The 24,554-nt window shown below is 33.1% G+C and overlaps 3 protein-coding genes across 9 annotated transcripts; 1 reads left to right on the forward strand and 2 right to left on the reverse strand.

The window, feature by feature from the left end:
* Positions 1 to 1,094: 1,094 nt before the first annotated feature.
* On the reverse strand, positions 1,095 to 9,275 carry LOC118049876 (uncharacterized). 7 transcript variants are annotated; one of them, XM_035060018.2, is made up of 9 exons: positions 9,137 to 9,275; positions 8,800 to 8,966; positions 7,919 to 8,233; positions 7,535 to 7,757; positions 6,546 to 6,692; positions 6,338 to 6,462; positions 4,959 to 5,163; positions 4,263 to 4,513; positions 1,095 to 1,497 (listed from the first exon to the last, which is right to left on the reverse strand). In XM_035060018.2, exons 2-9 carry the CDS (start codon positions 8,913 to 8,915, stop codon positions 1,329 to 1,331), a joined length of 1,551 nt encoding a protein of 516 aa, XP_034915909.1. In that variant the 5' UTR covers positions 8,916 to 8,966; positions 9,137 to 9,275; the 3' UTR covers positions 1,095 to 1,328. The 7 variants fall into 7 exon arrangements, with proteins under 7 accessions (XP_034915909.1, XP_034915912.1, XP_034915911.1 ...); XM_035060021.2 differs by having other exon boundaries at positions 8,800 to 8,971; positions 9,137 to 9,260; XM_035060020.2 differs by having other exon boundaries at positions 9,047 to 9,173.
* Positions 9,276 to 14,664: 5,389 nt separating this feature from the next.
* Positions 14,665 to 19,100, forward strand: LOC118049874 (guanine nucleotide-binding protein-like NSN1). The gene is made up of 10 exons (XM_035060016.2): positions 14,665 to 14,778; positions 14,882 to 14,925; positions 15,015 to 15,259; positions 15,660 to 15,777; positions 15,848 to 16,021; positions 16,161 to 16,378; positions 16,640 to 16,904; positions 17,664 to 17,843; positions 17,965 to 18,176; positions 18,611 to 19,100. Exons 2-10 carry the CDS (start codon positions 14,907 to 14,909, stop codon positions 18,980 to 18,982), a joined length of 1,803 nt encoding a protein of 600 aa, XP_034915907.1. The 5' UTR covers positions 14,665 to 14,778; positions 14,882 to 14,906; the 3' UTR covers positions 18,983 to 19,100.
* Positions 19,101 to 19,815: 715 nt separating this feature from the next.
* Positions 19,816 to 23,098, reverse strand: LOC118049875 (uncharacterized). Its single transcript, XM_035060017.2, has 3 exons — positions 22,748 to 23,098; positions 21,603 to 21,757; positions 19,816 to 20,402 (listed from the first exon to the last, which is right to left on the reverse strand). The coding sequence occupies exons 1-3, from the start codon at positions 23,004 to 23,006 to the stop codon at positions 20,187 to 20,189; spliced, it is 630 nt and encodes a 209-aa protein (XP_034915908.1). The 5' UTR covers positions 23,007 to 23,098; the 3' UTR covers positions 19,816 to 20,186.
* Between the last annotated feature and the right edge of the window lie 1,456 nt (positions 23,099 to 24,554).

Raw genomic sequence — 24,554 nt, forward strand, 5'->3', positions numbered from 1 at the left:
ATACATGCAAAACAAACATGCACAGCTCCAGGCACACTATACTGATACAATCAACCTGAGAGAGATGGCTTGATGTTTAAGATGTCCTCCCTCTTTAGCCCCACTCGAGGCCAAACCTCTAACCTGATTATAATAAGCAAAATATTCATGAATCCCTCCTACACTTTCTGTTTTGAAAATGCACATATTCCCTCAAAAACATATTTATTTTTATGTTTTCGTGTCTGCCCATTCAACCAAACACGTTTATATCTTTTATGTATATGTTTCTTCTATCCTGGGACAATACAACCTATGTGAACAGCCTGGTTTTAATTGAATCGGAAAGATGAACTTAGTCTTGGTGTGAAAAGACTGCCTCAAAGGATCCATCTAGCCATTAAACCAAGCTACTACAAATACAGAAATATCCAACCAATTCACCATCACCATCTTAAGATAGCCGATGCATGTCATGTTTGCATGAAGGGAAGAATAAAGAATTTTCAGGCTGTTGCAATCTTAATTCGAACCACTATATAAGAGGGGCATTTTCCTTTGCAAATTTGGTTCAGGCCAAATACAATCTACCCCTCAATTGGACCACCCAGGCCCCTAGATGCCTAAGCTTCAGCAGCCATCTCACATGCCCATGTCCCCGCAGAGGACTAGAATTTCAATATTATTGCATGGGGGAGGTTTGTCCCTGGAGCTTGACAATCGAACATGTTCTTTGTGACTGGGAAATCCAAGACCTCATGTGTGAACAAATATTATCAAAAACGCAATGCAAATAATGCTCCCTTTTCTCACATGTGGGAAAGCACATGGACCGAACCCAGTGCAGACCACCCCTTCCCCCACTCGATCAAAGAGGTTAAGTAAAATGGACAGAGTAGGAAAAGAAAGGACTCTGGGTTCAGCACTCCCTCCACTTGATTTCAGAGGGTTACGTAACTACAGAAAAAGGAAAGCAACGGGCATAAAAAAGGTACTAGTGTACAAGTACCTGTTGTTGTGACATGCACATCCTTCACAAAGGGACAGGTGCAGACATCCCATGCTTCCATGACTTGCATTTTCTAAATAATTATCATGAACTTGAAATGATACCCTTTGACCAGATGAAAGCCAGTTCTTTAAATGAAACTGGTGAAGATTCTGAGATTTATTAAGAAACGATTTAATAGAGGCCTCAAGTGGCCAAGCAAAAATTCCAAGGTTCTAACGACAAGTCACTGTGATACTGATCTTCCAACAGCGACTGCTATATCCAAATAATAATAATCCTAATGATAAAAGATGAGATGCAAAATTGTAATTAAAACAGAAAATGTACCATTAACATCTCACTTCCATCGCAGGGACTGCCTAATTCCAGTGTAAATGAGTCCTAATGACCTCCCAATCAACGTAACTAGGAAGAATGAAATAGCATTGCTGACTTTGTCAATAACAGCTCTGACCAGTGGCATCATGATGTCAGATAACTCAAGGTATAGACTGAAGTAGTATCTCCTGCAAAATAACAGTTCCAGAATAGACTTTGAGAGCACATCGAAGATTGTTAAAACATACAAGCATGGATTAATCATACAGAATTAGCATGGATTAATCATACAGAATTGGAATAAGCGCTAATAATATCGACTTCCTACTGCTAGACTGGGAAGCAGGATGTTCCTACTGCCCATCATGTACGTGTTCAAGGTCTTAGTTAGCCAGGCATCACTGAAATTGCAAAGAGTGCTAATAACATCGACTTCCTATGACTCCATAAATCTCCTACTGCTTGGACTTCACAATAATATTTTTCCCTTTTTGCAGAATGCAGAAAATAGGTGTTTAAGTGCATGCTACTGTAAGACACCATGTCACATGATAAGTGCTAATGGTAGTACAGTAGCGGGTTGATTAGGAAGGAATCATCTGCCTAAAAGGAACCCAGGTGATTCTCCCAACTAGACCAAATCCATTATTAAAACACCCCATCAGAATTGAAACTGAAAACCTAGCAAGACTGCAAAAGAAGAAACAAACACAGAAAATGGTTAAGGGCATGATACATTTGAGCAAAACTGTAAGAGATAAAAGACAGCAGGGTTGGTCCACTCTCTTTGTCAAGGAGATTCACGGGATGAATGTGATTAATCTGTGGCTATTTTTCACAATATGCCAGTACATCTTAAATGCAGATTGAGTGAATTCTCGGAATACACTTAGGTGCTTTGAGTTGATGGGTTGCACTAGCATATCGACTCACATTTTCACACCTTTTACTAGCTATATCCTAATTCAGCAATAGCCAAAACTTTCTCAACAAGCACTTCAACTTATCACTTGCAGGGTTACCTCAAAAATTTCCCAGAAGCATCAGTTTCTATCTAACAATAACAGTTTCATCCATTCCATCATCCATTCTACCGATCAAGGTTATTAAAATGGCGAGTTGACTTGTAAATTAAGATTTTACAAGTCAATACATACTTATTGGCAAAATCACTTAAAAAATCAAAAAATGATAAAATCATACCGAAATCATGTAAAATCATGCAACATCGATAAAATAGGGTAAATTCACAATTTTACGACTGATTTTATGATTTTACAATAATTCCAAATTTCCAATTCTAAATTCTTATTGTCCTCGTTGCATATCCTTGTGTTTACTCACTAACATACGAGCCCCACAAGCGCTTGTATCCATGAATTCTTTCTTTAATCAATAGTGCAAGGATGAAGGATACAGTCCTTAAACCCTTCCTGACAAATACAAAATTGTCTATTATGGGGCAAGACTTTGAAAATTCTTATTGTATAGGGATATCTTTACAGACAAGAGTGATAGACTATACTCTAAAGTCTGATCCACCATATGCTTATACCTAAATACCGTAGTCTTTTCAACAAGTTTATAGCATTATGATTTCTCTATAGAAAATCTCATAACTTGTCAAAGACATGATCTAACAAGGAATCAGACTTTAAGATTAGAAAGAAAAAAGGTCTTACTTTGACTTGCTTGATTCATTTGTTTTAGTTTATACAAGCCTGCAATTCCTTATTGATCCACTTGTTGAGATTCATGGTGAGTAATAAACAATATCTTAAACTTATGAAAGAATAACAATAATTAAAAGAAAGCATAACAATATCAAAGCGTTATGTAATATTCATCAAGGCAAAAGACATCATATAAGCTAAAACTATCACTATAGATGGTTATGCATTTGGAAAGTGCATTGGAAGGGTGTTAGCCAACATAAGAGCATAGTTCTGAAGACATAGTTGTTTTCAAAGTTTTTCCTTCGGCGTAGAGTCTTACCAACAACTTTCAACTTTTTTCCTGGAATCTTGCATGGTAGAATTTTATCATGCAAGAACAAGTACACCACATCTTTGTTGATGGAATTGCTTATTGTTTATATGAAACATGTATGAAAAAAAAAATACTTACGATTTTACGATCTGAATTTACAAAAAGTCAAAAAGCGTTTTTGACAACCTTTCTATCAATACGCGGCAAATCTCATTCGCTATGATCTACTTGGTGTGCTAGTAAAAGTCTTGCATTTGCAATCATGAGGGCACAAACTCCACTCTTGAAAGCAGGCATTTTGTGCAACAACATAAAACAATAACGCATTCTAAATTTCATCTCAAGACCCCATTTCATTGGGATTGGGACACTAACTTGGTAATGGGTAATGGCTTCCACATTCCCAATATAATCAACTCGCATGACAATGAGTTACCCTAGTTAACATCCCTCGTTCAACAACCTTCATGTTCTAACCCCATGAAAACATCTGATGCAGCCTATGGATTTAGCTTTGGTTTGAGGCAAATATTTGAGCTCCGAGCTCTGATTATGTGGGGTATAGCCAATTCTTTGTGGGAGTTAGTTAAATTTTTCCAGAATGCTAAACCAACTCCCAGAAAGAATGGACTAAAGCCTATATCCCACATAATTTGAGCTCGGAGCTTCAATATTTCTCTCAAGCCAAACCTTGAGGGTAGAATATTTGTCTCCTATTGTTCCTTGCTTTACTATTTTCCCAAAGTCAAAGCCAAATCCCTAGGCTGCATCAACATCATATACACGTTAAAGTGTCAAATCAGTGATATCATCTAGGGAGTGAACTTGGGAGGTATAGAAAACAAAACAGAAACAGCCACCTTCTAAATCTACCATAGAAGGGCATGTTTATGCTATGTGCAAGCAAGTGTGTGTGTGCATGTCAAGGTGGATGGAGGGGGGTTTGGAAAGCACAAAGACATACCACCCTGCCAAGGCCCTTAGTTCCTTTGTCCGCTTTACAGGCATAGAGAAGTGGCTTATGGCACTAAAACATGAAGATTGCATCATTATGGATTTTCTCAGAGTAAGCTTCTTCCACCAAGGATGCTTTTCAATCTGATTCTCACAGGGTTCTTCAATGAATTTTAATTGAAGATTACACAGGTCAAATCGGTCCTCATACATTGATACAACTGCCTCCACATTTTGATACAGCCACTGATTCAGAGCTACCTGTTAACAATATTCTTTAGCGAAAATTCTGCATATTCAGTGGCAGCTTATATTAAATAATCAGATAGAATTTCATTTTTTACTTCTTGGAAGAACTAAAACAACACAGAAGAAGAGAAAGAACGAAAGAGGAAAAGGTATAGAAATTGCAATATCTTTTCAAGTATTCAAAGGTGACATCCCTGACCGGCAACTGAAACAAAAGCATAAGCCAATGACAGAATAGACAAGAAAGTTAACTGAATCAGAAAAACAAGATACCAAAATTTTATGACAAGCATGCAGTCAGCCCTGTATCAGGGACAGGGAGTGTGTAAGGGGGGGAAGAGAGAGAGAGAGAGATTTTTTATAATAAAAAAAAAAAAAAACATGACAACTATTCCAGTTAATGAACCAGCTGTGCACTAATCATACTCTCAAGCTAACCCAAGAAAACTAAATATACCTCATTGCGTAATCTCTGGAGTGCTCGGGTTGACATATTACACATAAACATATCCAGGCTGTTCATTTCATTCGACAAACTACCATCAACAGAAATAATCTCCAAATAAACACTAGCAATCCCATCCGCTAAAGTTATCACCAAATCTTCCAATATGGAATCTCCATGCAAAATAAACAATCTACAATCATAACAGCAACTCTTCCTGCCAAACACAGATAACAGTAAAGTAAAGCAAAGCAAATATCTCACCACGCATAAATGAAGATAATTATACAGTGATCCAACAAATAGAGGTAAAACTAAATTGAAATCCCATATAGGAAGTGCCAAAGGAATCTGCCAGAACACCATATGAAATGTAAATGTGATGCGGTTTGTAATTAATTAAGATTCACAAGCTTCTGTGAGAAGCTGATAATGATATGTCCTATCTTAGTAACACTGCCATTCGATAAGAAAATATATGTGATCCATGAACTTCAGGCAATTACATCAGAAATGCATATGTTGATTTTCCAATTACCTCTATGCTCAGGCAACCTCTCCCAACAATAAAAACAGCACACTGGAAGGAGATTTTGAAACCGCATCCTTTTCCTTTTAACTAATCAGTACACAATTTGCTGGGTCCACTGATACTGTGTATCAGTGCAGAGAAAACTCATAGAACACGCCACCTCTGTAGCATTTGTCAGCGGGAGCTTATTTTAGAGGATTTTTTAACTCATTTTTTACACTTCATGGCAATTTTAGGCTAGCATGTAATAGGGGTTTAAAGAAAACAGGATATTTTGTTAGAGCAATAAACGAAATTTAGAAACAATGCTTTATCCTGGCCCTCAGAAATTATAGAAACAACTATTAATCAAGGTGACAACAGTACATTCATTTGAAACTGAATACTATATGTTAAAAATGGTTCTCAAGGATGAATCAAGCAAATATACATTAGGAGAGTTGATCAACACCATGGCTTTCAATTCTTTCTCGATCAGCCAACTTTAACAGAAGCTCTAGAAATGCACCAATGGGTATTTAGCCAAACAGTACTCTCGTCTTTGCAAAGAAAGGGAGAGGAAAGTAATCATCAAAGAATCCTTCTGGATAAGATATATAAATTTGCTGTTTTTGCAGACTGGAAAAAAGAAAATTATGTTCCTTTCTTTATTTTTATTTTTAGAATAGTAACAAGATATCATGATTCTTAGTACTAAAACTGAAAACGGCAGAAAAATGTTATAACTGTCCCAATTAATTGCACTCAACTCAAATTCTAAAGGATTCAAAATCAAGTTTTGTTGAAGAATGAGATGAAAATTCTACAGTAGTTTAGAAGAGGAGAAGAAACAAGGCAAGAAAATCCTTGCAGGTTTTACCTTAGAGAACCAAATCTAAGAAAGTATAATAATTCTGCATAAAGATCCTCTTTGCCCGACTTTCTTATATTCTGTAAAACAATATCATCTCCTTTCAATTTCTCAATCATCAAAGAAACAAGCTCCTGAAAAAATAAAAAAAAAGAGTTATATCAGCAAGATAGGAGAAAAAAACTTTAAAACAATACTTCAAGTTTATCCAATCTACCTTGTCAGACTGCTTGTTTTCTAGCTGAAGCTCCTCTACCAGCCAAGCCATGCATACGGGGTGACAGGATTTTTGAATAATTTCAGGAAAGATTGCCAGCCAATCATCCATGCTAACAGCCTCACTATCAGCAAATACGTTCTTTACCTGAAACCAAATTTATGAAACTCTAAATCATCAAAATGCAAAAATTATACAACAAATTAAAATCAGAGTTAGGTCTCTATACAGCAAGAGGCTGCAGATTCATTTAACAAAGTATGTTAACAAAATTTGTTTTTAATCATGCTGCGATGTAGTTTGCAGATAACTCCCAACCTCTCTATAGTAGTATCTGAATAACATCCTTAATTTGAAGAACTTCCATACCTCAAACATGTTCGAATTAACCTAATATTTGCAAGTTAGATACAAAAAATTCAAAAAAATCACAACAAAGAGTTAAGCAAAATCGTTATAAATAGGTCATTCCAGAAATGCCAGAGTAGCTTGCAACTACAAGGCTATGGTTTGAGTCTTGGGAGAAACCACTTCATCAAATGATGCTATGGGAAGGGGCATCTCCAAACTTTTTTCTCTTACAATCCTGGTAAGTGGGATAATGACTTTAAGAGAGAAATAGGTTCCCGGATGTTCAATCAGTAAAACAAATAGAGATTTTCAAAAACCATTACTTTTAACTAGTAAGTAAAAGTTATACTAAGTTCATAAGTAAAGTGACTTTAGAATACCTAATGTAAAATGCCACACAATCTTCTTTTTTGTGGAAAATATGATTGATCACCTATCTTGCAATTAAAAATTGCCATTATATCAAACTTTTTTTCTTGTTTTTCTTCCCCTGATAATGCCTTTTGAACCAGCTTAAGCCTTCATCTAGCTAAATGAAAAGCAATGATTTACTCAAAGATAACAAATTAAGCGAAAGCAATTCCTTTATCAGGTAATGGACAGTTATAGAATGAAGAGACAGTTGTGGCAGTGCCTGCCTCTTCCTCGAGCCACTGAAAAGAGGTCCACAGTAATCGCAGCTTTGGGCTGTCGGATATAGCAAACAAACTTAAAGGTCGCTTGGCATGTTGTTGCTCAAATTGAAGGAATTTGTTTCCCAAGTTGCTCCTGCGTTCTATAGCATCTAGAGAATCCAAAAGTTTTTCCTTCACTGCATCCCAAGCATGCTTTAAATTAACATGGTCATCTTTCTTCCTATAACTGCAAACAGAGAAAATATTTTCACTAGCTAAAAGAACTAAAGCATACATAAATAAGCGCATTGCAATCTTTTCTTCGCTAATTAGAAAAGCAAAACAGCTTGTTACTATGCAGAGTAAAACATCTTTCAAAATTGAAATCTCCATTCTGCTTACCCTTACCTACCAGAAGACGTAGAGCTTTCAACAACCACATTATCCTCCATAAAATTCTTCTGATGAGTGCGATTGGAGTTGTGTTGGGGAATTACTCCAGCCATATATGTAAGAAATATACTAGCTGTCAGAAGTAACTGATCGCTGACAGAAACCCAGCCAGACACCATTGCACCATTAGGGTCCACCAACGATCCCAGGCAACAGCACTTGAAGGAATCCTTCCTAGTAACAGGGCTTGCTTTGAAACTTAATAGCCCATCAAAGCATGTTTTCAGCGTAGAGACCTGGACATCTTTACAGTTTCGGTGGGAATACTTTCTACAAACACAAGTAAGAGAACATTAACACACGACTCACAAATAATCTCATTTTTACTTTAAAAAGAAGAAGAAAAAAATGCACATTGTAACACAATTGCAGCCCACATTCTCAGTCAAAATCATTCGAAATCCATGAAAATTCGCAGAAAACAGGGAAATAAAATCACAAATACAAATAGTATTTTTTGATCTCCTCGGAAACCAATTCTGCACAAAACAAGTTTACTGCCAAAATTGCAGCCCTAGGTAAAACCCTAAAAAGTCAAATTTGATGCTTCTTCTTAACATTGGCTGCCTATCAGCTTCTCGAATCCAAAAATATTAAAAATACAGGGTGCAATAGCAGCATCCCACATTCTCAATCAAAATCATTGAAAATGCATGAAAATACTCTGAAAACAGGGAAACAAAATCACAAATACATAAATACTAATAGTATCTCCACCTTATCACCCTTGACAAAACCCTAAAAAGTCAAATTCGATGCTTCTTGCCTATCATCTCCTCCAAGTTTCAAAAAATATTTAGAAAAAACAAAGACTTGAGAGAATAATGAATGAATACCTTTGTGAGTGCAAATTGTTGGGGGTAAAAGAGGGCGCCGTCTCCTTGACACGGCTTCTCCTCCACATATGCAAATTGGTAAATGAAGGTGAGGAAGAAACTACATACTCTGCCATTGCTACTCCTCGGTCAAAAACGCATGGCGTCCATGTAATATTCCAAATTTTCTGCACTGAATAAATAAGATTAAATCCACCGAAGATGATCGATTTTATATCATAACGACAACGTATATTACTCTACCTACAGAGGAAAGGGCAATATTTTGATTATTATTATTATTATTATTATTTTAAGATGATGAGAATGAAAGGTTTTGGATTGGAATTGTATGAACCTCGCTGTCGTTAACTAGGAGCCAGCCACTGGCTCCTGCCTGTTTCTTTTTCGTTATTCTTTATTCTTTTCATTTTTTATTTTTTCTGCTCATGATCTAATCTAAGGTACAGGTGGTTGATTCGAATTTATGTTGTTTTTTATAAAAAAAAATTAAAAAAAAATGTTGATCAAAGTATTGTTTAGGTGTGTGGGTTTTAGGTAAATTCTCTAATCATTTCAAAAGTAAACATGATTTAAGCTAGATGCCAAATTAATCAGTTATTTTTAATGAAAATATTGTGTTAAGCGAAAAAAAATTTAAAAAATAATATAATATTATTTAAAAAAAATATTATTATTCTAATACTTTAGAAGTATATTTGGAATCGTTTGTCTGCATGAAAATAATTTTAATTTGAAAAATAAATTCTAGAAAAAGTAAATTTTAGAAAAATTAATTATTTTTTGATATTTATTATTTTTAGATATCTGTATGAAAAATAAAAAAAGTGTTATTATTCTAATACTATAGGAGTATATTTGATGTTTTGTCATAAAAAATGCTTAAAACAACTAATAAGAGCCAATGATTAAAATATGGAAAACAATATAGAAAACTATTTGCATTTTAAATAATTTTACTTTTAAAACCAGAAAGAGCATTTGCAATGAAATATGTTTATTATTTTAAAAAAATAATTACGTGACATTCATAGTCATGGACTGTCCATACAAGCTAGTTTGCTTGAGTTTAATTAATTTCTATTTTTCTTTGATCCATAAATTATTTCTCTACCACTTAGGTAATGAACAAATGTTACATAACAAAAACACCAAATTTTAAGAACTTTCCATTAACTATTGTATTTTTAACACCACGATTTAGCTAGAAGTAAGGATAATGTGGTTTGTTATATATAAAAAAATTTTAAGAATCAAGAACATCAACAAAAACTAAGTTTTTAGGTGATTTTATTGTTTCAGTTTTACTATACACTCTTTTAAATGACACCAAAAATTGAAATAATATTTTTTTTTTAAATTCTCAAATTGATCCTTGATATTTTGTTATGCATAATTGAATCCTTTTAGACCGAAATTAATAACTAATTAGTTTTTTTAAGAGATGGTGAAACTAAAAAACAAATGGCCAGAATGAAAAATACTGGTAAAATAAATGGAAGATTATAATTTCATCCAAAACCCATCGTTTTTTTAACTTAATAGGTGATTAATCCTTAGGTTTTATCATTTTCAATCATTCATTTTGTGTGAGGAGATAAAGAGCTAGTGAGATTTTGGTGTAGATAAAAGAAGTTTGTTGTTAACACCTATTTCGATCACTAAAATAGTAAAAATTCATGTTAAAAAATTTCGTAAGATAAAGGGAGACCTGTGGATGGTTGTTTTAAATCTCATTATAGCCTAAAAAATTATATCTAAGTCAAGGACAAAGTATTTTACTCAGTTTGTTTTGTGGTTTGGATTTTTTTTTGGTTTATTAGGTTGACAGTTTATAGAGTGTTATTGAGTTGAAAAGAGTTAAAAAAATGGTTTTTTCAAGTAAAAAAACCAATAATCTTGATTTTTCAACTACCACAATTATGACCAAAATCTAGGCCGGCAAATGAGACGTCATTTGCTATAATAGGTAACATGTTGTATACCTATTTTTTTATATATATAAAAAAAAAAAAAAAAAGATGGGAGTGATAATTTATCTACCTTTTTAAAGCTCCTGTTTTGGGCCTTTCCTTTCAAAGGCTTAGGGCCACTAGGTCATTTCATTGCATTGTTGGGCTCTTTTTCAAACTATTTTTTTAATATATTATGGTTTGGTATAAATTTATATAAAAAAATATTACACCCAATTAAATCTTTGACCTGAATAACAACTTTGATGTGTTAAACTACATCACTCGGGCTATTTTTTTTTTCCTCTTTTTGTTTGATGCATTTTTTTTTCCTTCAATTAAAAAAAAAATTTAATTTTTCCCTTTGTTATTGATGAGCTAATTTTTTTTTATGCAACTTAAAACTAAAAATGCATTTTGACCTCTTGTTATCAATGATCTGTCTTTACTGGTCTCGCGTGCATGTCATATCTTTTTCTTTTTGAAAAATGTTTTGTACAAAAAAATTGATAAGCACTTTATTGTCATGTAAATCTATTAAATGAAAAATAATATATGGAAAGATAATTATTGAATTTAATGTTGTGCATGACTTACATCGCAAGTTTGGTTGGTTCATTCAAATTCAAATGATATTTTTTTTAACTGAATGTTGTTAATACCAGTTTCATAGTTAAACATTGAGTTAATTGAATATCTAGCTTCATAATTTATTTTTTACAAGATTATCCCTATAAGTTTTGCATGTTAACTCAGGTTAATTCAAGTAGATCTAATGTGTTTTTATCCCGGTATTGGATAAAAATATTGTTCACCACCTAGTGGATTTTAAATTTTTCGTTAAAATCTATTTCTTTTTTCTTAAAAGAACGTTAACAATACTTATACTTTTTATCACACTTCAAAAAAAATATTTCCTCCGACCCGCAATATGGTATGGGCCAATGAGCTGGTCATAACTATAAAGACATTTGAAATATTTAAATTTTATTTGTTTAGTTTTTACTTGTCAAAAGATTATTACAATATTTTATGTATAAAATTAAAACTAGAAAACCTATTACTATAAGATAGGAATTAAAAATAGAAAATCTATTAATTTCAAATATGAACGCTAGGAAAGCTATTAACACCTAGTAGGAAAATAAAAATAGAAAAGAATGAAATATTTGAAATGGAAAGGAAGAAAATAAAAATAATAAAGGGAAATTTTTTATTTTTCCATGAAGCTCATGCATCAATCTCTCTCAATTATAAGGAACTTGTTCCTAAATTTAGATTGTTCATGGAGTAAAACCTTTTTGTTTGAAAAGTTTTAGTCATTAAAACATCTAATGTAACTCATCGGCCAAAGAACTAATAACCTTTTTATGTGCGAGTCACTTTATAATAAGTTTCTAACATCTTAAAACTAACCGTTCCATTATAGTTGCCACCACTAAGGATTTCTAATAACAATACACATATCAACTAATCATTAAAAATCATTAGGCTCTTATACCAAATAACATAACTTCAATACTAACACAGTAAATAGCCAAGGACAATGGTGTTTGCTATAATTAAAAATCCTAAAAGACCAAAAAACACCATAACAATAAGTACATCTAAAATATATATTTTTTGCTCTTCATAATCTCATTTGCCAAAACACTACAATCTTTTTTATAAGAAAAAAAATATAGAAAATCCACCAACATCAAATAGAAAATAAAAATAGAAAAAACATTCCCTTGGGATGAAAAAGAAAAGAAAAGACGAACAATACCTAGTAGGGAAATTAAAATACAAAAAAATTCTATAAAAAAAAAACCAAATAAAAAAATATTTATTTTTTTCAAATCAAAACTCATTCTATAATCATGAAAGAAAGACTAATGTTCATAAAATTCTTTTTTAAAAAATACCAAATCTTAAAGAACATAGGATAATAATTTTTTTTTTTTTTTTTCATATCCATACACCACATTACTTGTATACTAAAACATGTGGGATTTTCACTTTACATTTGTCACTGTGCAGAAAATTATTTTTTTTTTTTTTTCAGTTTAGTCATCAAACTTTGGTTTTTAGCAATCAAGTCCTATTTAAGGAGCAATTGATTTCAAATTCTTATGAGATGATGGGAGGACCAAAATTAAAAATATGGCAAACATAGGTGACATACCATAAGTTTTGAAAACATTCACTTTGGTCCTCCAACTTAAACAATCATGAAAATTATACAATTACAAAGGTTTTTTTTTTTTAATTTTATCCCGAGTTGAGAAAGGGGAGAGAGAGAGGGGTCACCAAATTTTGACAGTAGAGGGAGAAACTTGTTGTTGGCATCAATTTAGACCACCAAAATAAAAGATTTTTGTATCAAATTATTCCATTTGATACAAATAGTTCATATTAAGTGTTCTTATATCTTAAAAGTTCGTAAAAAACATATATAAGCTCAGGTTGATTTTTGATTTTGAGTTGAGTTTGATTTTTTAGGCGTTTTGTTTTTTGAGGTCATGAATAAGTTTGTCATGATTTCTAAGATGTTTTGGGTAAACAACGAGTTGCAAAACAAGTACTTGGGTCAAAAAAGAATAAGCCTTGATTTTCTGGTCACCACAATAGTTAGAATCTTGGCAAAATAGGTGACACATCGTCTATTGTTAGCATGACTGTTAGATCCAAACGCTATAGATCTGACATGGTTGCCTAGCATGTTTGCCATAAAAAATATAACCTTAAATAATGCAATTAAAAAGAGATAAAATGATGTGATCGGTTAAAAAACTAAAAACAAAAATACAGACAAAATTTTTTCTCTTTTATTTTATTCAGAGAGTATCTTTTAAATAATATTGATTTTTTTGTTATGTGTTTAATTTCCAGAGAGGTTTTTCTAATTCATTTATGATTTTGGTTTTATCTTTTATATAGATAAATTATGTTTTTAAAAATAAAAAAATATATATTTTTAGATAATATTTTTAATATGTGTAGCCTTACATGTTATTTCTTTTTATTTTATTAAATCAATTTAATATCCTATTTTTCAAAATTAAATATCTTGATTTATACTTGTCTCTCGATTTTCAAGTTTTAATTTCAGGTGTTATTAATGATTTATTTATTAGCGTACATAACTTTTAGTTTATTTGATTACATGTGTCACAAACTTTTTAATTGGTCATATTTTTTTAATTATAAAAACACGTTGAAAAGATCTACATATATAATTATTTTATAAAATAATAAAATATTTAACCCACAGCGAAGCACGAGTCATGTAATTAGTAAAACCTTAACGATGAAAAATATGCCCCGTAGATTACTTTCAACCCAAATAGTTTTTTATAGACACCTTATTTTGAATATAAAACTTTAAAAATACTTAACAAAAAAATCAAAATAAAAATCAATAAAATTAAAATACAAAAATAAATTAGATCCATGTTGCTTTTTATTATGCGATCTTGTATTTTTTACTCTTCTAGACAAGAGAATTCACTAGACTTGCATTTTTTTAAAAAACATATTTTGCTAGTATTGAAAAAATCACTCAGAAAATAATAATAAATCTTTTATTCATATTGTATGTTATTAATTTATATTCATAAACTTATCAAAACAAGGAGATTCGTAAAGGATATAATGTTGGGAATGACAATAAATTCTCACGAGTCGGGTTTTATACTGGTCAAAAAAACTTGAAATAATTATCCATCCAAATTTAATTAAAAATAAATTTATTTTATCTTAGATTTCTACCCGAACCAACCCGAACCTAATAAGATCTAAAAACTTCCTACCCACCCGGATTAATATCTATTGGGTTCGGGTGAAATGACAATCCCTATATAACGCCAAATCCACTACTTGGCCACCTAGTTCTCCCAGTTGGGCTTGGGCCTACATACGGTGTCGAATGGATCATCGTTACATTTGACCCATATACAAGCCCCCCTCTCAAAAACCCTAGCAACCTCTCCATTCTGCTGGCTGAACCCTAAACTCAAAAGAAAACAAGCAGCTCCTCTTCCAGGTATTTCTCCATAACTCTCAACGCTTGCTCTTCTCTTTCTCTACCATCATCAAGGTCTGAAGATATTTCTTTCCCGGTTCTGCATCTTATGCTATAATTTCAGGGTATCAGACCTATAGCTATCAAACATGGTGAAGAAGAGCAAAAGTAAGCAAAAACCTTTTCTCTAGTCTCAATATCCGCACAAAAGATTTTATTTGTCTTGATTTTTTTTCGTGTGTTTTGTTTTTCTGTAGAGAGTAAGAGTAAGAGGGTGTCGTTGAAACAAAAGTATAAGGTTATAAGGAAAGTGAAGGAGCATCACAAAAAGAAGGCCAAACAAGCTAAGAAGTCTGGCTTGGATAAAAAACGCAAGGTTGAGAAGGACCCTGGTATTCCTAATGAATGGCCTTTCAAGGAACAGGAGCTAAAAGCTCTTGAAGCTCGCAGGGCTCGTGCTATTGAGGAGTTGGAGCAAAAAAAAGCTGCCCGCAAAGAGAGGGTATTGTTTCCATTGCCTTAATATTTTTTAGTACTTTTTTTTGCTGGTCTGGTGGATTCACATAGATGGTCTTTTAGTTTAGTCAACAAAGCGGTTTGTATCTGTAAAGATTTAGATAAATAAGCTGCTGCAGTCAGCTTTTTTGATGGGTTCGCTTGGCGAAGTTTCTACTGTTTGCAGTTCCAAAACCAGCTCTGAACACGCATGCATAGCCTTTTTTACTTCTCCAATTGCTTTATGATCGACCTAGGCAGAATGGTTTGGTTCAGAATCGATTATAAGATACAATTTTAAATAGGATTGTTCATTTTCCAGGCTGCTATCTTTTTAAATAGAACTTGCAATTTTGTCTTGTACCTTTCATCCATTGCTAAAAGCATATCTTCATATGTATTTTCAGGCTCAAAAGAGGAAGCTGGGGCTGTTAGAGAATGATGGCACTATGGATTCGGCAAAAGAACAAAATACTGGAGACCAAAATGGTGGTGTAGAATTCAAAGGAATCACAAGAAACCGAGGTAATGAAGAATCCAAGTTAACATGTGGAATTTTTTCTGTGCTTTTATTTTGACATTTATTCTCGTGCAGAAAATTCTGATAGGGCATTCTACAAGGAGCTGGTTAAAGTTGTTGAAACATCGGATGTCATCCTGGAGGTCCTAGATGCACGGGATCCTCTTGGTACACGATGTGTTGATATGGAAAAGATGGTGATGAAATCGGGTTACGATAAGCACCTAGTGTTGCTTCTAAACAAAATTGGTAATTTCTTTCATTTTATTACAGTTTTGCTTGCTCTTTGAATATATTAAGAATGCGACATGGCAGGTGGAATGCTCCATTTTCCCTAAACTTTTGCAGTTCCACTGGTTACTTATTTTTATTCATTCTTCTATTCTAGATCTCGTCCCTCGTGAAGCTGTTGAGAAATGGCTTAAGTATCTTAGAGAAGAATTCCCGGCAGTTGCTTTTAAGTGCAATACGCAAGAACAGAGATCAAACTTAGGGTGGAAATCTTCCTCAAAATCAGCCAAGACGAGCAATCTTCTACAAACAAGTGATTGTCTTGGAGCTGAAACTCTTATTAAATTGCTGAAAAATTACTCAAGAAGCCATGAGGTATGTTAGGGCAGCTTTCTTTTTTATGAGAGGGTTCTGAGGTTGAAGTTTAAGGAGTGCCTAGATGCCTACATAATATTTGGTTTTCCACTCATTTGAGCAGTGATTTTTTTACAGTTTGTTTGGGAAAAAAATGTGATGGGAGGGGAGGGGATGAGAAATTTTTTATTTAATAAATGCTACAGTTTGAAGTTGGGTGTTGAAGCCTGTAAAATCTTGTTCTGGCAAGTAGTAATCCCAGCTATACCTTGGATTTTTCAGATCAAGAAATCTATCACAGTCGGTGTAATTGGCCTGCCCAATGTTGGTAAGAGTAGTCTAATTAACAGCTTGAAGAGATCCCATGTTGTCAATGTTGGCTCTACTCCAGGATTAACTAGATCAATGCAAGAAGTTCAGCTAGACAAGAATGTTAAATTGTTGGACTGTCCTGGTGTTGTAATGCTTAAATCTGTGGAGAGTGATGCAACTATAGCTCTTCGAAACTGCAAAAGGATCGAGAAGTTGGATGATCCAGTTGGTCCAGGTAAATGATCCTTTCATTCCTGTTAATATTTTAACGGTGTTGCCATTGTCTTGGACTAGCTGCTTTATTGCTTATTTTATTTTTATATTTTTAATGAATGTTTACTTTGATGGAATTATGGATCTCGCAACTCTGGTTAAACATGACAGTTGTATTTCTCTAACAAAAAGAGGACAAGGTAGATGAGCAAGCTGGAGTTAGGGGTTAAGAGGAGCTATATTAGCAGTTTCAATCTTACTGATATTCTTATTTTGAGGGATTATTTTTCCTTGGAATGTTCCAGTCTTGCAGATACCATTTTGATGCTATATGCTTGCCTTTCTGAAAGGATCATGTTACTGCGAATTATTATAATTATTTACTGGCAAGAAAGCAATACATGTTCACTATAGATTACTGTCTAGCAAATAGCTTTTAATTTTCTTTGAATTTGAAATTTAATGCTTTGAGTTGTGTCCTTTTTCTCCTGTGGAAGATAAATGCAAGCATCATTGCTGCTTGTAGACAATGTCTCACTGTGACTCTATTCCCTGGAAATGATTTTTAAACATGTGAAAAACGACTGTTTAAATTTAAGTGATATGAGCACTAAATTTTGTATGAGTTTATATCATACTGCAGAATTACAAATCTGTAAATTTGAAATCCATGGCACTAACATTTAAGAAAATTGAGATGCATTATTTGTTTAGTCAGAAACCTTCATGTTAGGAATTAATGAGCATACTGATGCATGTTACCTTTCTGTGGACAATGCAGTGAAAGAAATTCTCAAGCTGTGCCCAGATAGACTGTTGGTAACGCTATACAAGATCCCTAGCTTTGATTCAGTTGATGACTTTCTACAAAAGGTGGCTACTGTAAGAGGTAGACTCAAAAAGGGTGGTATTGTGGATGTTGATGCTGCTGCTAGAATTGTTCTGCATGACTGGAATGAAGGTACGCAGTTTTAATGAAATTTTACAATCTCTACATAAACAAAGACAAATACCTCAAAGATACACATTGCATATGTAAAAGAAAGAAATTCCTACTGAGGTATATATTTAACATTTTACAGGTAAGATACCATATTACACAATGCCCCCAGCCAGGAATCAAGGGGAGCCTTCAGAGGCAAAGATTGTTTCAGAGTTTGGGAAGGAATTTAACATTGATGAAGTTTACAATAGTGAATCCTCATTCATTGGAAGCCTCAAGTCAGCTGACGACTACAATCCTGTAGAAGTTCCTCCTAGTTGCCCTCTCAATTTCGATGAAAAGCTGATTGAGGTTTGTGTCTTTTTCACCATTGGTCTCAGCATTTGAGAAGTGTTTAACATTCTTAGGCTACGAAGCGAGCCAGGTTTGCTCTGAAATTTTTTCATTGCAAATGGTTTCTGATGACTGCATTGTTGTTTTTGTGACTGGTTTATTCATCTCATGATGTTTCACATGAAGCCTTCCCCAAAGAAAGAATTTATATAACCATTGCTTTTGGCTTTACTGCATAAACCTTATCTTTTACAAGTTCATTATCCATATGGAGGGGAAAGTTGCAGTTTCCCATGTGAAAACTGCTTATAGTAAACTTGTTATTACTATTCTCTTCCTATAATTCAATGTTTGTAAAAGATTTATTTCTCGAGACATCTAATTCTGCTTTCTCAAGTGTTTTTAGTTTCTTTCAATATTTTCTTCTGATTAAATTTTGTCACGCACATCAGGGAGATGGAGATGAAGCTCAACCATCAATTAAAGGTGATGAAAACTCCAAAGAACTGGTTAACAATGATGACGAGCCAATGGAGTCTGAAGATGACAATGCGAACAAGTCTAAGGCAAAAACTGAAATTAGCAGGCAAAATGAGAAGCTCTATTCAGCAGAAGGTATACTGAATACAAAGATGAAAAGAGCAGAGAAGAAAAGGAGGAAAAAGGGAGCTAAAGTGGATGCAATGGATGGTGATTATGACTTTAAAGTGGATTATAAGAAAGGTTCGGCCATGAATGTTGAAGACAGGAGTGGTAAGATGGATGATGATAGTCCAATTACTGCTGAGGTGCCTATGTCTGGTATTCAATGTGATGATGAGTAATGAGTTAGCCTTTTTTAGGTGGGGACCGTGGAAATACAAACTCTTTCTGATTCAAGCAAATTGGAAATTTTGTTAAGCAACAGAGCGAGATCAATTTATTTCATATGTGCTTGTACCATGCCTCGATATCATGAATTCCTTTAGGTGGGTGGGGTGGCGAGAATTAGAAGAAAAGAAATGCATTCTTTCTTCTCCCCCCATGCACAATTCTTTCCCCACAGATAAATTCCATGTTTTTTCTCTACTACATCTTGATGTAGCTTAGAAATTATCCAAAAAATAGAGAGATCTAAGCATTGTGTCAATATGCTCAATTAGCTAACCAAACAGTGCTAGTGTTTGAACATTATCAAAGCTACCAATCAAGCTTTTTTCTTTAATTTTTATTCTGGGTTTACATCTTTTTACAACAGCACAGTCAAGTGCAAAAAGCTGATTCAACCGCATCTGATATGCAGCTTTGAAAATGAAAAATCTGATTGTTTAAAATTAAAGATGAGACACTGAATTGTGAATTTTGATGTGGCTTAAGAACTTTAAATCGTGTTCTCTTCGTTCCTCTTGAGGCCTGACGAACTTGAACCTCCCAGTCTAGACAAAAAATTCTTGATGGCACCCAAAAAAGGATCCACTAAAGGCACCATCACACCCGGACCATCTCTAAAACCACCTTCCTGCTGCCATGCCAGATGCAACACCCAAAAGGCTGCCTATAACTCTGCCTTTCACAGCAGCACCTCCATTCTTGAATAAAAATGTGCAACTTTGCTCTTCATTTTATCATTTAATTAAAATATGCATGAGAGGGGTAAATCATGATTGCACCTGTGGCATAAAAAGATCGAAAGATTATAGACTCGACTACTCTACTAAATAGGATATTGAGTTTATAAACTTGTAAGTATTACATTCGAAGTGTCGAATTATTAAAACAAAGCTTCATTCGGGAGCTTGATGTTTGACAAAGCAATCATCAGAGCATGCAAGATTTCCTAATTCCTAAACGACAACAACTGGTCACTAGATCTTATGGTGATGGTGGTAATGATTCTTGGAAGCATTGCAGTCCATTTGAACAGGTTCTGTGGTACTAAACGTTTAGCAACTAACTAATTAGCAACATGTATGCCATGCTGAGAGACAACCGATTTATCGCATGGAAATGTATTAACACTCAACACACATAGAACACAGAGAAAGATGCTCAGTCATCACTTGACACCCCTAAAACAGGTCCCTCGGTGGCAGGATTTGAATCTGTCTTGACAGCGTTGGCTGTAGATGGTGAAGGTGTTTGGCTAACACCTTGGTTGACTGATGTTGTTTCTACTGTAGTAGGCTTGGGAATGATTCCTTGCCCTTCCATGGCTTCGCGAGCTGCTTGCTCTTTGGCTTTTTTAGCCCTTCCCAACACATCTTCCTGCACATGATCAAATGGTTTACAGATACACGCACCAAAAAATTGGAAGGATAGAGCAATAAAGCTAAAAATGTAAGGAGCAAATGGCCATGACTGGTTCAAATACTCAAACCTCTACTAGGTCAAAAATACTAGCTGTAAGATGTATATACACCATTCTAGGTTACATGGAAATAATTTCAACTACTTGAATGAACTAAATAACGCACAGCCACTCATACAAAAGCACACAGACAGGCTGCGAAAGTTAATCCCAGCCCATATAATCTACATTGCCTTGAAAACAATTTAGCAAAAGGGAAAATATATAAATCAAGAACAAGAAAAAGATCTTGCAGCTATGCTATAGAATAGAAATAAAAGGAAGATACTCACAGCTCAAGTACACTTGGCAAAAAAACATTTTAATAAGCTTAGGATAGGTGAGTTTCTTCATATAAGACAATGTACTCTAACCTATATGTTAAAAAATAGAATCAATATCAAATGCACACAAATCATGCCTTAATCCTCTTTCTATAGCAATCGATCTATTTGAAAAAAAAATTAAAAATCTTTTGGTAAAAATATGATCATGATAAAAAAAAAACAAGTCTTTTTCTGTCAATGTTTGACTTCCATTTTCAAACACTTTGAGATATTACTGACCGGTATGGATAGAACACCATTATTCCAGGTACGAAATATATATATATATATAAAACAACTTCAAAATCATCAATCATTAATTACAATCATATTTGTGCAATCAAACCTTCATAGTACAAGAGCATACATTCTCATTATCACTACACTTATACAATTTTTAGTCCTATTTTCATGAAATCCTTCATGCTTGTTGATATAATCTTTGTATAAAACATGTTTAACACTTATTTTCAACAAAGCATATTATTAGTCCAATTTTCATTTTATTGTTATCATTAAAACATATAAAAACATAAATATGTAACCTAAAATTCAACATGTAATGCCACTATAATTAAAAAGCTAAGAGAAAACTTTCAAAGAAAATCTGCTGTGACAGTTCTTGAATCTGAATACAGGTGGAACACAATTAAACATCTTCCACCCTGAACACAACAGCACGAATTTGCTCAAAGAACCATCCATTAATAAAAGAAGGAACGTAAAAAGGAAGTACTCTTTGACTATAAATAAATTTAATATAGACTGATAACAATACATGTAGTTTACTACCTGGAAGTCCTGTATTTGCTTTTGTTGCTCTGCTTGGAGCCTGCCAATTGTACTTAAAAACTCCCCAACTGCAGATTCAACACGCTCATTAAGTGCTTCTGCTACAGCCTTTCCCAAGAAAAATGCATCCAGAACACTCCTGCTATCACTGTCACCTGCAAAATCAAGTATCTCAATTGTTTAGCAATAATGAAGCAACATCACATGATGCTACAGTTGGCATCCTGACACTTCCGATTTCCAATACTTCATGATCTTGTAGGCCCGAAATTCATTAAGTGGTTTACACTTCACAATTCTCCAAAACCGTATTTCATAAAACCCAACAGTCTCTCTTCACATCATTCATTATCAAAGATTCAAAAACTTCTAAGAGTTTAAACATCAAATATAAATGCTTCTTAATTCCTACAGTAACTGCTTGTAGGAAATGTTTGCTTAATAATCAATTTTTTCCACAACAGATGCGCAATGCTAAGGAGTCGATCACAATTCCAACAAATAAAAGATCAAGGCCAACATCTTCAGCAAAGTATTTGAAATCATAATGAAACTTGGCCACTAGACTATACATCCTCTTCAGCATTGACAAAGTCTCGTGATAAAATCACACAATACATTCACATCCATACACAATCACTAAAAAAACTGTTGCACTTACGAGCCTAAGTAGCACAAAACTTGACATTCTAAAGTCATTGTTCACATTAGTTACACCGAGAGTCCCTTTATGTTTCAAGAAATTCTCTACGAAATCCTTAAACCACAATTGGCCCTTAGTCAAAAACATTTTGGAGGACTGATTTCTTTCCAAATTGATTTGGGTAATCGGATTTATACACAGGCATTCTGACACCATTTGTTTCACATGATTAGCAACAAATACAAACAACTATTCCGCATGCAATATTTTAACATGGGCACATCATTAGTAAACACTATCTGGGAAGTGTGTGACCAGCAAATTTTTTGATACCAAAAACTAAGATCGTATCAGATTCAAACTACGATAAAAACCCAAATTTATATTCACAAAATCCAAACAATAAGGAACAAATAAAAAGATTTCTCTCAAATCACCACCAAATAATATAATATCTATCAATACATAGACCAAAAATAATGAGAAAAAGAAATCTATGTACCAGAAGCAGAACCAGGGCCACCAGGTCCACTGCTGCTACTGCATCGTACATTGATTTTACGATAACCTCTCAAAGCTGTTTCAAACCTCAGACCCAGATGGGTTTTAAGCTTTATATGCGATGATGATGATGATGATGAACATGAGATAAGAGGAGGATTGACAAAGTAAATCTCTTGCTTAATTTGGATTTTAGATTGAAGATTGTAGAAACAATGAGATGGTGAGGAAGCTGACGCAGAAGCAGAAACCCCACTCATGGCTAACGTTAAGCTAGTATTGCTCTCACGCAGTATCTGCCTCCGACCGTCTCTCTGTTTCTACTTGGCTAATGATGCTGTAAGAAGGTAATGTTAGGATAATTACATTTGTAGGATCATCCGATTTCGTTGGATTTGGGCCTTGCTTGGGTCATGAGTATATAAGTTGTTTGATTTGGTTTTTCATCCACTATTTCATTATTCTTAAAATATTATTTTTTAAAATATATTAAAATAATATATTTTTATTTTTAAAAATTTATGTTTAACATCAAAACAATTTAAACATTACCTTAAATATTTTTTAAAAAATATAGTTGAACCACAAAAATAAACACTATGTTAATAAAAACTTAGGTTTTGGCTTCATTTTTGCTTTATTATTTTTTTTTAAATGGAAAACTTGAATTTTTTGTTTTCATTAAAAAAAATGGCAATAAGCTGTTAAAACGTTCGAAGAAAAAATATGGTTTTCAAAAGCTTTCAACAAATTTAGGAGCTAAGTCGTGATTAAATTAAAAACTTGGTGTTGTTTGGTTTCATTTTTTTTTTTATCTCTTATCTTTTTTTTTAAATAGAAAAATTGAATTTTTTGTTTTGATTAAAAAAAAAAAATGGCAATAAGTTGTTAAAACGTTTGAAAAAAAATGGGTTTCAAAAGCTTTCAACAAATTTAGGAGTTAAGTCATGATTAAATTAAAATCAAATTCAAAATATGCAAGATATGACAAGAACTTGATATGTGTTTTTAGGGTTAGATTAACACTCTATTTGGTATTGTACATGTTGTGTTTTTTTTTTTAAAAAAAAATTACTTTAAATTTTTATTTTTGAATCGTTTTAATGTTAAAAATAAATTTTAAAAATAAAATATATTATTTTGATGCATTTCAAATAAAAAATATTTTAAAACCAATTATTAACACAATATCAATTATTATCTAAAACTGAATTCTTGGTGCCTAAAAGTTAAATCAAAACCGAGTTAAAAATGCATATGATAATTCAATATGAATCCATCTAAAAATTGGCTCAGGATTGGATTTGGAATCGGGTTTGAGGCTATCAAAGGTTGAGTCGAGAACAAGGGATGAGGCTGCGCCTTCCAACTTTGGATGATATCATCAATCACAATAATTCAATTACATTTTATAGGGACTAAGTTTATTTTTTTTTTTAAAAAAAAAAATCCGACCAAACAGTCATCAAATTCACCCCACAAAATTACCAAGTTCTGTAAGGTATTTAAAAATAGATAATAATTAATTTTTTACTCAAAAATATATTAAAATATACTTTAATGACCTATCAATTCATAATATTTAACATATCAAAATAATCTAAAAATATAAAAAATAATTTTAATTTAAAATTTTAAAATTTTAAAAAATATAGACCAATAATCTTATGTAATGCAATTGTAAAACTGGTGGCGAAACCTCTCTGATCACCTTAAAATTATTCTTCCTAATATCTCAAAACACCTATATGCCTAGGTGTTTGATCACCGCTAATCTTTGGATGCTTGAATAAAAAACATATTATTTT

Source organism: Populus alba, chromosome 2, assembly GCF_005239225.2.
Source record: "Populus alba chromosome 2, ASM523922v2, whole genome shotgun sequence".
Taxonomy (NCBI): Eukaryota; Viridiplantae; Streptophyta; class Magnoliopsida; order Malpighiales; family Salicaceae; genus Populus; species Populus alba.